The 17638-nt window shown below is 40.4% G+C and overlaps 1 protein-coding gene across 1 annotated transcript in view; it reads left to right on the top strand.

The window, feature by feature from the left end:
- The window catches only part of sorcs3a (sortilin related VPS10 domain containing receptor 3a), a 1273344-nt gene that overhangs the window by 925957 nt on the left and 329749 nt on the right, over positions 1-17638 (top strand). The window contains exon 6 of the mRNA XM_051922209.1: positions 1522-1586. Coding sequence (XP_051778169.1) covers positions 1522-1586 — 65 coding nt within the window. The remainder of the gene's footprint in view (positions 1-1521; positions 1587-17638) is intronic.

Raw genomic sequence — 17638 nt, 5'->3', positions numbered from 1 at the left:
GGTATACTTTCTGCCGACTAGGCAAGTGAAACATAAAAGTAGACACTCACCATCCTGGTCCTGAACAGACAAATGTGTCCTGGTCTTATGGACAAGTAAAATGTCCCAATTTTCCGTTAAACACCTTTTAGAATCTTAGACTCCACTTGAATTCTGTGGATGCAGGACAGCACCCTTCAGGAACAAGTCTTTGTGTCCTAATTCTGGGCACCGTCTTTCCCACAACAGAACAGCCTGATGCCCTGGTGTCCAAACTTTGTTTCCAAACTTCTCCTTCTTTTGGCTGCTCCCGTTAACGGTTGCCACAGCGGATCATCTTTTTTCATATCTTCCTGTCCTCTCCATCTTGTTCTGTTACGCCCATCACCTACATATCTTCTCACATCACATCCATAATCCTTCACTTAGGCCTTCCTGTTTTCCTCTTGCCTTAGCATCCTTCTCCCAATATACTCAGCATCTCTCCTCTGCACATGTCCAAACCAACGCAATCTCACCTCCCTGATTTTGTCTCCCAACCGTCCAACTTGAGCTGACCCTCTAATGTACTCATTTCTAATCCTATCCATCCTCATCACACCCAATGCAAATCTTAGCATCTTTAACTTTGCCAACTCCAGCTCTGTCTCCTGCTTTCTAGTCAGTGCCACCGTCTCCAACCCATATAACATAGCTGGTCTACTACCATCCTGTAGATCTTCCCTTTCACTCTTACTGATACCTATCTGTCACAAATTACTCCTGACACTCTTCTCCACCCATTCCACCCTGCCTGCACTGTCTTCTTCACCTCTCTTCCACAGTCCCTGTTACTCTGTATTGCTGATCCCAAGTATTTAAACTCATCCACCTTCGCCAACTCTACTCCTTGCATCCTCACCATTCCACTCACCGCCCTCTCATTTACACACATGTATTCTGTCTTGTTCCTACTGACTTGTTCCAAACTGTTAGTGTGAATTTTCCTTATTGTAGTTTCTTGTTAACTTTAAGTCTATAAATCCACTGCATGAGCTATAGCCATTAATGCTCCAACACCATCTATATACAGTATACTGCATGTAAAGAATTTATAGCTGGAATATATCAGCATGTATATACAAAAACAAAAACACAGAATATAGTAAACTGCTGCTGAAAAGTTAAAAGAAGATTTCTGAGAAGCATATATATCGACTGTGGGGCTTTTATCAGCAAAACAGCCAGAAGTAAATATTCCTTTAAGCTTGGTTTTTCAGGGCAATTAAAAACATTGATATTTACTTCCCTATAAACTCCCGCAGCTTCCTTGGGATTAGTGTACTGTCATGCTGACTTCTACATGTAGTTCTTATTCCAAAGAAAAAGAATGAAAAATTACTTCCAGATGGGAGGTATAGATTAGATTGAACTAAGAGCAGCAGAAAAGTCAAGTGTTTGCAAATATGCTCAAGTGGACACAAATAAAGTTGTCAATTACCTGGGCTGAATTCCCTAAAGGATGTTTGCCTCATTGTTTCTTCTCATTCTCTTCCATCACAGGTCAGTAATCGGCTTAGACAAGGAGTCAGATCTCATACATATGGAGGCACGCACCACTGATGGATGTGAGTAATTCTAATTTGGGGACAATGAAAAAGCACATTGTGCTCCTGTCATAAGGTACAGAAGCCCAAAGCAAGAAACTAAGAAACCATTTGCTGTAGGGCAAAGTATACTGTCCTAAGGGAATGCTCCTGTTAAGCTGACTGATAAATGTACTTCTTGATTGTTGATTAAAATGATCCTACTCTCCATCTTCTTTATATATGATCGTGTCAGATTGAGGAGGATGAAGGTCAACAGCATCAAGGTCTCAGTGATATGGCATAAAAACATACAGAGATATTCATAACTTAAAGTTTGGAGGTTTTCTGTATATGAACTACTGTGGTGAAAAATCACTAGAGTCAACAGTCTTTATACTCACTAAAAACAATACTTATAAAATTAGACTGTATCCTGTATGCCAATTTATAATCAAAGCATTTTTACACATTAGCAACCTATAAATTAAAAATGAGGTGTTTGCTGGTGGAGGGTTTTTACTCAAAATTTGAATATGAAAATGTCTTTCGCTTTTTTGTTGCTCTATAATTTGTTTGACATCAATAAAAATTGATTACAAAAAACTATAAATTAAAAATAAATATCAATAAATATTAGTTTATCTGTTTTATACACACACACACATATATATACAGTATATGTATATTTTAAAAAAAAAAAAAAATATATATATATATATATATATATTGCCAAAGAGTAGGGAGCAGAGGATCCCAAAGATATATTTGGGATACTAAATGCCCCCCCTCCCCCAATTAATTAATTAATTTCAAACTCAAAAAACGGGGAGGGGACAATAACAGAGAATAGGCGAGTCAATTGCCTTGTAAGCCAGCGTGGCTTTTCAAATGAGGGAGCTTCATCAAGCAGGTCAGGTTTGGAGAGAATGTAAAAAAGTGATATCCCTCCCATAGTGATGCGGCGGTAAGAAATCACATAAGAGAAAATAACTTAGCTTTTTTGACGATTTACGCGGCATAACAGACGAGGAAGCCAATGACAAGCCCATCTGAGAGTCTGCCATTTTCTTCGCTGTGCTATAAGGATTTTCAGGATCGGATGACATAATCATCCATCCGTCCATCGGCTTCAAGGCGTGCTGGGTAATGTTCCAAGGCTTTATACTCTTTCTCCATGTGCAGGCCCTTACTTAGGTAAATCATACCATTCCAAACAAGGTAAAGAGAGGATTAAATTTCATGCACACAGAAATAGAACAATGCCCATTTTTGTAGTTGTCTCTTTCTCGTCTTCTAATGCTTGCCTAGCAGTTCTAAATGATGAGCCCCTGTATGCTAAATCTGGCTCAGCTGTGCATGTAGAAAGAAAAGAAAAACAGATTTAAAATATTTGCACAGAGCACAGTGACATTAAACTTATATTCTGATAACAGGGACATTTGTACTTGTAGGGTTCAGCCGGAAGGGGCAGGCTTTCATGTGGCAATGGGGAGTGGCTCAGTCTATGGTCCCCCATAGATAGAAGTTCGGCGGTGTTGAATCATACTACAATATAGCGCATCACCACACTACCACCAAGACATGAGAGTTTGCCTTGATGAGAATTTGCCAGGACAATGGAGAAGATTAAAGAAGTGCAGTTGATTTTCCTCCACACTCTCCTGATTTAATCCTGCTGGACTTCTATCTATGGAAGACCCTAAAGGATGTTGTGTATTGTAGAAAACCAGCTACACTGACCGCGCTTTGAAAAATAATTGAAATGGCATGTCCATCAGTCTCACTGGACACTTTAGCCAATTCTGTTCAAACAGTAGTTCACCGTAATCAGAAGTGTCTGGACGTTCATGGTAACCGTTTTGAGCAACTGTTGTAAATGTAGAAGTCAAAAGTGATTCAGGTTCATCCCTTGATATGTATATAAATTTATATAATCTGTAAAAATGACTCGATGGTACTGAGATCAGGGCTCTGTAGGGGACATACCATCTGTTGCAGAATTCCCCTCACTCCTCTTTTCACTGCAAATAGTTTTTTTTATGATTTTGGCAGTGTGTTTGAGGTCATAGTCATGTCGCAGAATAAAGGTGGAACCAATCAGATGCCTCCTTGATAGTATTGCATGATGGATAAGAATCTGTGTGTACTTGTGAGCATTAAGGAGGCCATCAGTTTGGTTCAAAGCACCGACTTCATTTGTGGAAACGTACCCCCAAACCTGCTTCACTGTTGCCTACAGACATTCATCTTTGTACTGTTCTTCAGCCCTTTGGTGAACAATCTACCTTCTGTTACAGCCAAAAATTTAAAATTGCAATTTTTCTGTCCTCCTACCCTTTTGTTTTTGTACATAGGTAAGTAGTTTGGTTTTACTTCTAACTCAGAGTAACATCATTTTGGTCGCAGATCTTCCATGAAGACCACTTCTGATAAGACTGGGCTGTCAATGGGCGTATCACGGTCCCAGTGCTTTCTGTCAGTTTTGAGCTAATTGTACTGCTGGGCATGAATGACAGTAAGCTTGCTGTATTTCCTGATCTGCAGCACCCAGGTTCCATGGCTGACCACTGCATTTCTGGTGTTCAGTTGTGCCCCTTTGTAGCAAAGCTTGTGCAACACATCTGGAAACACATGTTCTGCTACAAAATTTCAGCTTGAGGGAGGCCTTGATGATGCAAGATGAATCTCTAGTGTGTCATCGCTGTGCTCACCTTTGCCATGGTATAAGATCTGAGGGTTAAACTGCCAGATCTACCACAACCTCACCCTTTCAGAGTGGCTGTCCCCTGCACACTTTTATTTTGTTTACACCCTTGTTTCTGTTTCACATAATCAATTTGGTTCAACCTCCACACAATAAGTAAGTAAGTGAACTTTATTGTCATTCATACCATACAACAGTACAACAACGAATGCATAGCTGAACGAAATTGCATTTCTCCAGGCTCAATGTGCAGGCATAAAAGACAGGTACGCACAAGACAACATACAGACATTACAAACATTTCACTTCTTACACAGAAAGTAGGTAAGACAGCGTAAGACAGCACAAGGCAGTACAGTACAAACAATTAAAACAAAAGATATATATAAATGTCAGCCAGTCAATGGGTGAAATATAATATGAAAGAAAATATTGGACATCGTTTCACAGTGATAGTGATATTGCAATATATGGATACAATATTTATACATAATATATACAATATAAACTATGTAATATTGTACAATATTACAATACAATATAATGTAAACTTAAGACCTATTTGTGGTAATAAAGTGCACAGTAAGTAAGAGAGCAAAAGGTGAAAGGTTATTTAACAGAGTTTAGTATTCTGATGGCCTGGGGGAAGAAGCTCCTGTTAAATCTGGTTGTTCTGCAGTGCATACTGCAGTAACGTTTTCCAGAGAGCAGAAGTTCAAACAGCCCATGTGCCAGGTGTGTGGGATCTTTTATGATCTTAATGGATCTGCTCTGGTAACGTGAGTAGTGTAGATCTTGAACAGATGGGAGTGAGGACCCGATGATTTTCTCTGCTGTCCTCACCCCTCTTCAAAGTATCTTTTGTTCAGCGACAGTGCAGCTACCATACCAAACTGAGATGCTGCTGGTCAATATACTTTCTATAGTGCCTCTGTAGAAAGTTGTGAGGACAGGAGAGGGAAGGTTTGCTCTTTTCAGCTTTCGGAGAAAATGAAGTCGCTTTTGTGCCCTCTTGACAAGAGAAGTGGTATTTGTGGTCCATGTCAGGTCATCTGTAATGTGCACTCCCAGAAACTTGGTGCTTCTCACTGACTCCACACTGTTTCCAAGAATTGTAAGTGGCCGGTGTGGCATGTGCTTTCTCCTGAAGTCAACGATGATCTCTTTTGTTTTGTTGACATTCAGCGCCAGGTTGTTTTTTCCACACCAGCAATGAGTTGATTGACTTTTTCTGTATGCAGAGTCATCGTCATTACTGATGTGGCCCACTACTGTTGTGTCGTCTGCAAATTTTATGATGTGATTCGAGTTGTAATTGACACAGCAGTCATGAGTCAACAAGGTGAACAGTAGGAGGCTTAGAACACAGTCCTGGGAAACCCCAGTGTTCATGATGGTAGTCTCAGAGGTGTTTTTTCCAAGACGTACTGTCTGGGGTTTGTCTGTGAGGAAGTCTAATAACCAGTTACACAGAGGGGTGCTGATGCCTAGTGGCTCCAGTTTCTTTACTAGGTGTTGTGGGATGACAGTATTGAAGGCTAAGCTGAAGTCAATAAAAAGCATCCTCACATGACTGTTCTTATTTTCCAGATGAGCCAGTGTCAGATGGAGTGTAGTTGCTATGGCATCTTCAGTGGAGCGATTTGGGTGGTATGCAATTTGAAGTTGATCAAATGTAGCAGGCAGTCTGGATGTGATGTGATTTTTGATCAACCCTTCGAAGCACTTCATCATGATGAGTGTGAGTGCTATAGGGCGATAGTTGTTCAGTGATGATGTTGGTGATTTCTTTGGCAGTGGAATAATGGTAGTGGCTTTGAAGCACTGAGGAACAATGGCTTGTCTTAGGGAGATGTTGTAGATGTCTGTGAGAACAAATGTAAGTTGGTCAGAACAGTCTCTGATTAAACACCCTGGTATGTTGTCGGCACCTGCAGCTTTCCGTGGGTTGATCCTGCGCAGGGTGGCGGGGAGGGTTTATAGTCCGTAATAGACTGAATGCCATGCAGTCAGTGAAGTGACTCTGGATTTTATGCTCATAAGCACGTTTTGCTGCTCTCACGCCTCGGTTTAAGTTAGCTCTAGTGGATCTGAGAGTGTCTGTGTCTTCGAATTTGAAGGCCGTATTACGTGCTCTCAGAAGGGCATGCACTTCCCTGGTAAACCACGGTTTCTGGTTGGCACGTGTGGTGATGCTCCTGATCACTGTCACATCCTCCACACACTTGGATATAAATCCTGCCACAGACCCTGCATACTCCTCCAGGTTGATGTGCTGGTTAATCGTGGCAGCCTGTCTAAACACATTCCAGTCCATGGATTCAAAACAGTCCTGGAGTGCTGAAAGTGCTCCCTCTGGCCAGATTCGTATCTGCTTTGTAGATGGTTTGCTTCTAGTTAGCAGTGGTCTGTATGCAGGAATTAGCATAACAGAGAGATGGTCCGAGTTTCCAAGGTGGGGGTGGGGAGTTGCCTTGAATGCCTGTTTGATGTTTGTGTAAACCCGGTCCAACGTGTTTACTCCCCGGGCTGCAAAGTCAACATGTTGATAAAAATGTGGTAGAACTGTCTTTAGGTTGGCTTGATTAAAGTCTCCAGCAATTATATAAACACAGTCCGGGTTTGCAGTTTGCATTGCACTGACAGATTGATATAATGCGGATAGCACTGCCTTTGTGTTTGCACTGTGGGGGATGTACACAGCTGTAATGCTGACAGCTGTAAATTCCCTCGGCAGGTAGAATGGTCGGTATTTCAGTGTCAAAAACTCTATATCCTTAGAGCAGTGGCTCAAGACAAGTTCAACATTTGTTCATCAGTTGTTGTTTGTGTATATATATATACACCACCTCCCCGAGATTTTCCACTGAGAGCATGAATCCTATCTGCTTGAAAGTTTGTTAGCCCATCCAGACTAATCGCGAAACAGTGGAGTTCAGCCATGTCTCAGTAAAAATGAGTGCACAACAGTCTCTTACTTTGCATTTTGTGGTTAAATCTAGTCTTAGGTAGTCCATTTTGTTCTCTACTGAGCAGACATTTGTCAGCAGAATAAATGGAAGCACTGGTCTGTGTGGATTAGCCTTTAGTCTAGTGGCGATACCTGCCCGAGTGCCTCGCTTGCATGGTCTTCCACACCGCTTGCGTCGCTTTCATGGGCGGTCTGTGATGGTAGTTGGTACCTCTGCTATGCAAGCCTCTGAGTCCTGCTGCCATAGTATTCCCAGTCCGCATAGAGTTTGAAGATCTAAAGCCAGCAAATCGCTCAATAACGTACTGGATTGATCAGATGCATGAAGTTTGAGTAAAGTGGATCGATTGTAGGTAATTTTCGTGAAAGAACACAACGGAGAAGACATTACATTTAACGAAAAACGTACATTGTTAGCGGAAGCCGGAGTAGCCGCTGCCATGCTTTTTTTTGACCTATTTTGATCACTATTTGTTCTATTTGCTTAATCAAGCACTGGGCTGTATGCTTACAAAGGTGTCACATTTTTTAAACTGGAAAGTGGTCTATTGCTATGCTAGTTTCTTTCTTTAAGGACATTCAAATATCTTATAGCATTGCTTCACTTTTTGCAACAGAAAATGTTTACCCTCTAAACTCTAAAATATGTGTTTTTTTATTGACACACTAAAATAGACATAAAGTAAGCCACATAAAATAAGTGGCTAAGACTCACAAAATTCTGTGTTAGCATTCCTAAAAGCACTAGTAGATTTTCAAGAGATATCTGGACTCAAAATCAATTTGAATAAAAGTGTGCTTTTTCCGGTGAACTGTCTAGCGCACAATATTAGAATGGACACCTTCCCATTTATCTTAGCAGATCATTTCAGATACCTAGGGATAAATATCACAAGTAAATATAAGGCTGTTTTTCAGCAAACATTTGCTGTCTCCATGGAAAGTATTAAACAAGATGTGAATAGATGGTGTACACTCCATCTCACATTAGCAGGGAGAATCAACACTGTCAAAATAAACATCCATTCTCAAGCTACTTTTTATTTCAAAAGATCCCCATATACATTAACAAATAATCTTTCAAGAAATTAGTTTAAATGATAGCGCCATTTATTTGGAATTTGAAAGCATCCAAAGGGTGATTGTACAATGACTTAAAGCAGAAGGGGGCATGACACTACCCAACTTTCAATTTTACTACTGGGCGGCAAATACACAAGCTATAAAGACCTGGAAATTGACACAAATTGATGAACATACACAAGCCTGTGTGCAATAGAGTTAAAATCTTGCTGTACTTCTTTATATGCCCTGCTTTGTGCCCCAGTAAATACAAATTATTGTCCATTTACTAATAATCCAATTGTCCCATCAATCACTCAGAATATAGAACCAATTTAGAAAGAACTTTAAGACAGAGGAGCTTTTATCTGTTGCACCTCTAACTGATAACCACCTTTTCCACCCTCTCAAACCCACAAAGTATTTAATATATGTAGAAGACGTCTTTGCATCCAACAAACAGTTATGCTTCAAATTTAACTTCTCATCTACACAATTTTTCCACTAAATTCTAATTAGAAATTTTGCTAAATGGAACATGCCCAATTTTCCTCACCTCCCACCCATTTGTAAATCAGAAGAAATTTTAATCAGTATTGAGGAATCAGATAGCATCTCTGTAATATATAAAAACATTTTAAAGTCCCTTCCTTTCAAAGATCCCAGGGTACAATGGGGAAAGGATCCTTCACTTAATATGTCAGAAAAGGAGTGAGCCCTGCATGGAATACACTCAAGCTCCATATTTGCAAAGCACTCAATCATTTAATTTAAAATGATCTATTGAGTGCATTTATCTCAATTAAAATTGTCCAAAATGTTTCCAGGGCAAGGTTCAACCTGTGAATGTTGCAATTGAGCTCCAGCCTCACTGGGTCATGTGTTTTGGCCGTGGACAAAAATCTTTTAATTCTTTTCAGACAGCCTTGGTGTCACAATCCCTCCTAATCCACTAACAACTGTGTTTGGTGAACTCCCAGATGGGCTTAAAGTGGAGAAGGACAAACAAATTGTAATTGCCTTTACCTCACTACTTGCTGTTGTGTTCTACCTCCACATGATAACCTCCTTTTTCCACCCTATCAAACTTAGACAGTTTTTAATGTTTGGAAAAAGTATGGGATTAAATAATTTAGAGATTTGTATATATAGATATTATCTTTGCATCCTATGAACAATTACACCCCAAATTTAGCTTCCCATCAACACAATTTTCCACTATTTCCAAATTATAAACTTTGCTAAATGAAATCTGCCCAATATTCCTCACCTCCCACCTATTTCTATTCCAGAAGTAATATCGATCAGTCTTGAAGACTCAGACAGCATTTCCATAATATATCAAAACATGTTAAAGTCCCTTCCTTTCAAAGATCCCAGAGTACAGTGGGAACAAGATAACTAACTCAACATTTCAGAAAAGGAGTGGAAGGCAACCATGCACAGAATTCACTCGAGCTCCTTATGTGCAAAGCATACAATTATTCAACTTAAAATCTTTCATTGAGCTCATTTAAAATTGTCCAAAATGTTTCCAGGGCATGATCCAACTTGTGAACGTTGCAATCGAGCTCCAGCCTCACTAGGCCACATGTTCTGGGTGTGCACCAAATTGACATCATTCTGGACCAAATCTTTAAATGCCTATCAGACAGCCTTAATGGCACAACCTCTCCTAATCCACTAACAGCTGTGTTTGGTGGGCTCACAGAAGGGCTTAAAGTGGAGAAGAACAGACAAACTGTGATTGCCTTTACTTCACTTTTATCACGTAGACTTATCTTGCTTAACTAGAAGAATCCCACCCCGTCTCTTTTAAGTCAATGGGTAAGTGATGTATGATACTACTTGAAACTGGAAAAAGTTCAATTCTCACTTAGGCAATCTGTTCAAAACTTTTTTAAAAATATGGCAAGATCTAATCAATAACATTTTAGAATAAGCTTTTGTATTGGGCATAAGGAAACACTTCCTTCTTTGCTGCTTTTAAAGATTTGCTCTGGTTGTTGGCTCTCCTCCCCTTCTCCTAGGTGGGGGTTGAATTTTGGTTTGTTAAGTTTGATTGTATGGAATGTTATTTACTTCAAATAAAATCAATAAAAATGTAAAAAATAAATCTTTTGTACAGTACTATATATATAATATATACATATATTTCAGACTTGAAGAGTGAAATGCAGGAGGAAACTTCAATGTTCAAGGAGGCAGGAATAAGACAGCAACACTTCAAACAGGTGCTTCACAGCAAAGAGTGCTCACTCACGTAGACAGGACTTAGAAGAATGTGATCCTCAGCCTCAGACTGTGGTGCCTTGGCTGTCATATAACCCGTTGACTCCTGAAAGACAGATAAAAATCTACAAAGATGAGTCCTCTTCTTGAGCACAACAATAATGCCATTTTACAGTTCCTGTCTTTTCACAGTTTCATTTCTCCCCTAAAACTGGAGATTCAGTAACTGAAAACCTCTGACAGTTTCCGGTTGCTCTATGTCTTGTTATTCAAGGATAACTAAGACTCTCCAAGTAAAATGTATGCCTACTAGCAAGCTTTGTAGGAATGGGAGATAAGAAACACGTATCTATCATCTGTGACAAAACACTTTAGTGACAAGCTCATCTAATTATAGTTCTTATCAAAGTAAATCACAAAGTGATTATAATAAAATAATCAAGTGGAAGTATCAGTGTATTATTCATAATCTTAGCAATAAGCAGATTAAAACTTTAGCAAACTTCCCAAGAGCCAAAATAGAAATGAAAATATAACACAGGTAATAATTTCCAATACACTTTTAAATATAAAGGTGACAGAGTGGTTATTCAAAGTGATGCAATAGGGGAACCAGTTTTGGTTCCCAAAAGATCCATCCACGTGAAGGTTCCAGAAAGAACCATCTATTTATTTAGATTCATAACAGTCTCCATACAGGAAATAACCATGAATAGATGGTACCAGATGTGTGAAATACCAATATGTCCTGATTTTAAAAGGACTCACGCTGCATACATGTGGTAACACAGTCTGCCTTATTTTTCTTAATCTGTTAGTGTTCAGCTAGGTAGCTTACCATATATTAAACATGTTGGGATTTTTCCACATATTAGATATTTTTTCCAAGCAGAAAGAACCAACTTCATATGCAGAAAATCCTTCCCAGAATGAAATGGTTCTTTGTCAAGCAATGGTTCTATGAAGTACCACACAACGCAGTAAAGAACCATATAGTGCCATTCAAGAACTGGTATTTTTTAAAGTGTAAAGCCAATCCTACATAGGTACTGCACGTACTTACTGGCCACTGGGCTTATAATGAGGTCCACGTACAGGGGTAAGAAAACTTCCTGTAAAATAAGAAGGTTCTTTAGCATATAAACAGGACATCTTGGAATTAAACAAACAAAGCCTCCCATCGGCCAATGTGTTTTGAACATATCTCTTCTTCAGGACCTGTGATATTACAAATATCACTCAAATAAATGTAGTAATCACAATACTGGTATATGCTATCACATCTAAAAATACTGAAGACGTACGTATTTTTGACAAAAGTCATATTCAGACTTTCAAATCTTGGAATACAGATGTATTCTTGGGCTTTCTAGTTGAGAGAATACTTAAGCTTAGTTTACATAATGAGAATGTAGTATTCTTTCTTGTCTTCCCCATATTTTCCCTCCAGTATTTATGTTTGCTTGCATATTCACTAAGATTGTAGGGCTTTATTTTAAAGTTATTAGTTCATTTATTCTGGATTTTTTGTTCTGTTTGTTTCAAGTTTTCCTATTACTTGTTTCCTAATATGTAGTTTTGTGTTTATAAATTATTTATATTTAATACTTATTTCTGGTGTAATTAAATAGGACATACTGTGTAGTTTTTTGGGAGTTGAGCCTTTGTATTTTTACCTTTCCTTGTGAGCTGAGAGAGAGAAAGGTTTGTGGAGGCTTTGGAATGACAGGCAAACAACCCTCCATAACTAAAGAGGGCAGGCCTACAGAGTGCATACTCAGAAAGCTCTACTCTAGAAAGGACTGGCTGAAGATATCACAAGGTCTGTTTCTGGAACGAAAGCCATTGAATTGCCCCTTAAAGGGATTGGGAAGGTAGGAACCTCTGTGTAGATCCTGCGCTTTAAGTGCTATGTGGGGCTTGGTGTTCTCATCTGAAAATTAGAGAAGATTACAAAACGCCTGTTATTATTTGAAGAAGAAAATTAATTAAGTTACTGAAAGCGAATATTTCCTTCACTCTATATATTATCATTAGGGAGGCACAGTTGTAGTGCTGCTGCCTCACATTTAGGAGACCAGGGTTCGCATCCTTGCTGCTCTCAGCATAGAGTTTGAATGTCCTCCCTGCATTTGTGTGGGTTTCACCTGCAGGTTAGGTGAATTGCCATTGTTTAGTTGGCTCTTGTCTGTGTGTGTGTGTGTGTGTGTGAGCGTGTGTGTGTGTGTGTGTGTGTTTACCCTGTGATGGGTTGGCACCCCGCCCAGGGATTCTCCTTGCTTTTTGCCCCATTCTTGCTGGGATAGGCACCAGCTTACCCACAATGCTGCATGCGGAGGCAGCATTAAGAAGAAAGACGCCTCACGCCTGGACAAACTGGTGAGGAAGGCAGGCTCTATTGTTGGCATGGAGCTGGACAGTTTGACATCTGTGGCAACAGCAGGCTCCTATCAATTATGGAAAATCCACTGCATCCACTAAACAGTGTCATCTCCAGACAGAAGAGCAGCTTCAGCGACAGATTGCTGTCACTGTCCTGCTCCACTGACAGACTGAGAAGATTGTTCCTCCCCCATACTATGCGACTTTTCAATTCCACCCGGGGGGGTAAACGTTATCATTATATAAAGTTATTGTCTGTTTTTACCTGCATTATTATCAATCTTTAATTTAATATTGTTTTTTTGTATCAGGAAGGTGCTGCTGGAGTATGTGAATTTCCCCTTGGGATTAATAAAGTACTGCGGTGGGTTGGCACCCTGACCGGGATTGGTTCCTGCCTTGTGCCCTGTGTTGGCTGGGATTGGCTCCAACAGACCCCCGTGACCCTGTGTTCGGATTCAGCGGGTTTGAAAATGGATGGATGGATTAATAAAGTATCTTTTTGAAAATGGATGGATGGATTAATAAAGTATCTATCTATCTATCTATCTATCTATCTATCTATCTATCTATCTATCTATCTATCTATCTATCTATCTATCTATCTATCTATCTATCTATCTATCTATCTAAGCAGGTTAAGACGATGAAGGGATGGATGGATAGTCTTCTTCTTGAAAGAATTTTTGTCAATACTATATATCTATCAAGCAATGCATGCAATACTGTTTATCTAAAACGTCAACCAACCTGCTAAAAAGAAATATCAGAAACAGAAATATAACATATACATGCCCTAAAACTCTACCTTCACCCTTCTAAACAAATCTAGATGTGCATTATTTTGGATATTCCAACAGCTGAAAATAGACTTTTTATTTATTTCTTCACCCTAAAGAAGACTAATGCTTCAGTAAAGATAAGCTCCAGGTGAGAAAGCAAAACTGTCAGAAAAGCTGACTGTTAGGAAGTAACGCCTAAAGCCATTCAAGACATTTTGTCATCACTGTGGTGCATGAGGTGTCCATGTTATGCCACTGTGCCACTTTAAACAGTTTTAAAACAGAAGGTGCAAGTGTCTTCCTTCTATAAACAAAAATAAGGAAAACAATTTCAACCCCAGTTCCTAAATAAACCATTAAATATGCCAGCAAATTATTATCTTTTTACTATTATTTACTGGACACCAAGAAGATTGCTAAGGTATTCTCCTGTGAGGGCCTAAAATGAATTACTGAACCAGGGGGTCTTTAAGCATTTGAGCATTTCTTTCAACAGAAATACATACAACAACATCAACAACACTAACAATTTATTTTTTGTATAGCCCAAAATCACACAAGGAGTGCTGCAATGGGCTTTAACTGGCTCTGTTTTTTCAAAGCCCCCAGTCCCGAATCCCTAAGAAGATAAGAAAAAAGTCCACCAAAAAAACCCTTGTAGGGAAAAAAATGGATGAAATCTTGGGAAAGGCAATTCCAGATGGGTTGGGCGTGCAATGGGTGTCAAAAAATGGGGTAAATACAACACACAAAACAGAACACAAGTAATCCTGTTCACAACACTAGCTGGCGAATCTATCATGGCCACCTCAGGAATACAATACAATAGTACTTAAGTAATAGTACAATCTACAAAGCAAAATGTAAGAGAAGGTTATTTCACATATGAGGATTCAGATTTGTTTAGAGTTCAGCAAACCTCGGCCAACAAGCTGCCTCTCCATTACTGGCCATTCCACAGCTGAGTCAGTACTGGGCAAACCAATATGATGAAAGGACCCTTCTACCCAACGATTGCAGTGCTCCTCCATCAGAGATGACTTTACCTTAGGCAGGCAGACAACTTGGCAGGTGGGCAGTGGCAGCAAGTGCCACATTTGAGTACTGAGAAGCGAAACAGAATAGGTGAGAGTTAGTAACAAATTCTAACTATCATATTACTTATGTTTTAGTGCTAATGACTAACAACAGAGATGCAGTCTGTATACTTAATCAGCAGCACTAGTCAGGATATGCTAAATTGAAGTAGTGAGTCTTCAGCCGGGATTTAAAGACTGAGCCTGAAGGGGCATCTCTTATAGTAGCAGACAGACCATTCTACAGCTTCGGGACCCTGAAACTAAAAGCTCGACCTCCCACTGTTATTTTATTAATCTTAGATATCATAAGCAGACTGACATCTTGAAATCTTATTTAATCTTAAGTATCACACGGAACAAGATTAAAAAACAGATTTCATGATGGAATGTCAGTGGATGTTTAGTAGATAATGGATTTATTCCCAGAGTATTTTGGAAAAAAAAAACATCCTTCAACCCCTAGATAGATAGATAGATAGATAGATAGATAGATAGATAGATAGATAGATAGATAGATAGATAGATAGATAGATAGATAGATAGATAGATAGATAGATAGATAGATAGATAGATAGATAGATAGATAGATAGATAGATAGATAGATAGATAGATAGAACTTTATTTGTCCGCAGGTGGAAATTTGGCTTTTTACAGAAGCTTTTCAATAAATAATTACGTAAATAGGTGGATAATGCACTCATTCACTCAAAGAAACATATAGTAAAGATAGCTGACAGCTTGTTTGCCCTGCCCTACTTTATTAATCCCAAGGGGAAATTCACATACTCCAGCAGCATCTTACTGATACAAAACAACAATATTAAATTAAAGATTGATAATAATGCAGGTAAAAACAGACAATAACTTTGTATGATGTTAACGTTTACCCATGGGGTGGAATTGAAGAGTCGCATAGTTTGGGGGAGGAACAATCTCCTCAGTCTGTTAGTGGAGCAGGACATTGACAGCAGTCTGTCGCTGAAGCTGCTCTTCTGTCTGTAGATGACACTGTTTAGTGGATGCAGTGGATTCTCAATAAATGATAGGAGCCTGCTTAGTGCCCGTCGCTCTGCCACAGATGTCAAACTGTCCAGCTCCATGCCAGCAATAGAGCCTGCCTTCCTCACCAGTTTGTCCAGGCATGAGGCGTCTTTCTTCTTAATGCTGCCTCCCCAGCACACCACCGCGTAGAAGAGGGCACTCGCCACAACCGTCTGATAGAACATCTGCAGCATCTTATTGCAGATGTTGAAGGACGCCAGCCTTCTAAGGAAGTATAACCGGCTCTGTCCTTTCTTACACAGAGCATCAGTATTGGCAGTCCAGTCTAATTTATCATCCAGCTGCACCATCTACACACAGTCACCTCTGATGATCACGGGGTCCATGAGGGGTCTGGGCCTCCTAAAATCCACCACCAGCTCCTTGGTTTTGCTGGTGTTCAGGTGAAGGTGGTTTGAGTCGCACCATTTAACAAAGTCATTGATTAGGTCCCTATACTCCTCCTCCTGCCCACTCCTGATGAAGCCCACGATAGCAGTGTCGTCAGCGAACTTTTGCACGTGGCAGAACTCTGAGTTGTATTGGAAGTCCGATGTATATAGGCTGAACAGGACCGGAGAAAGTACAGTCCCCTGTGGCGCACCTGTATTGCTGACTACAGTGTCAGATGTGCAGTTCCCAAGACGCACATACTGAGGTCTGTCTTTAAGATAGCCCACGATCCATGCCACCAGGTATGAATCTACTTCCATCTCTGTCAGCTTGTCCCTATGGAGCAGAGGTTGGATTGTGTTGAAGGCACTAGAGAAGTCTAGAAACATAATTCTTACAGCACCACTGCCTCTGTCCAAGTGGGAGAGGGATCTGTGTAGCATATAGATGATGGCATCCTCCGCTCCCACCTTCTCCTGATATGCAAACTGCAGGGGGTCGAGGGCGTGTTGAACCTGTGGCCTCAGGTGGTGAAGCAGCAGCCTCTCAATGGTCTTCATCACATGTGATGTCAGAGCAACAGGCCGGAAGTCATTCAGCTCACTGGGACGTGATACCTTTGGGACTGGGGTGATGCAAGATGTTTTCCAAAGCCTTGGGACTCTCCCCTGTTCCAGGCTCAGGTTGAAGATGCGCTGTAGAGGACCCCCCAGCTCCAATGCACAGACCTTCAGCAGTTGTGGTGATACTCCATCTGGACCCGCTGCTTTGCTGGCATGAAGTCTCCTTAGCTCTCTGCTCACCTGCGCTGTTGTAATTGTGGGTGGGGATGTCTCTCCTATGCTGGTATCAGCAGAAGGATGTGTGGAGGGTGCAGTACTCCGAGGTGAGAGTGAGAGTGGGTTAGGGTGGTCAAACCTGTTAAAGAAGTTGTTCATCTGGTTTGCTCTCTCCACATCTCTCTCGAAGTTGGCACCCCGCTTCGAGCTGCAGCCAGTGATGATCTTCATCCCATCCCACACTTCCTTCATGCTCTTATTCTGCAACTTCTGCTTGCTCCTTCGCCGCCCTGAGCTGGACTCAGAGTTCCTTCTGCTCGCGCTTGAGCTCATGCTGATCACTGCCTTTAAAAGCCCTTTTCTTCTGGTTCAAAAGGCCCTTGATGTCACTTGTAATTCATGGCTTGTTGTTAGCATAGCAGCGTACAGCTCTTACTGGAACTACAATGTCCATACAGAAATTGATGTAGTCAGTAGTGCAGTCAACAACCTCCTCAATGTTCTCACTATGTGATCCCTGCAGGATATCCCAGTCTGTAGTTCCAAAGCATTCTCTCAGAGCCTTCTCTGCCTCCGGGGACCACTTCCTGAATGAGCGTGTAGTTATAGGTAGGACCCTTACTCTCGGTTTGTAGTGAGGCTGAAGCAGAACCAAGTTTCGATCT

Source organism: Erpetoichthys calabaricus, chromosome 2 (genome assembly GCF_900747795.2).
Source record: "Erpetoichthys calabaricus chromosome 2, fErpCal1.3, whole genome shotgun sequence".
Taxonomy (NCBI): Eukaryota; Metazoa; Chordata; class Cladistia; order Polypteriformes; family Polypteridae; genus Erpetoichthys; species Erpetoichthys calabaricus.
This window is presented reverse-complemented; position numbering and strand designations above follow the sequence as displayed.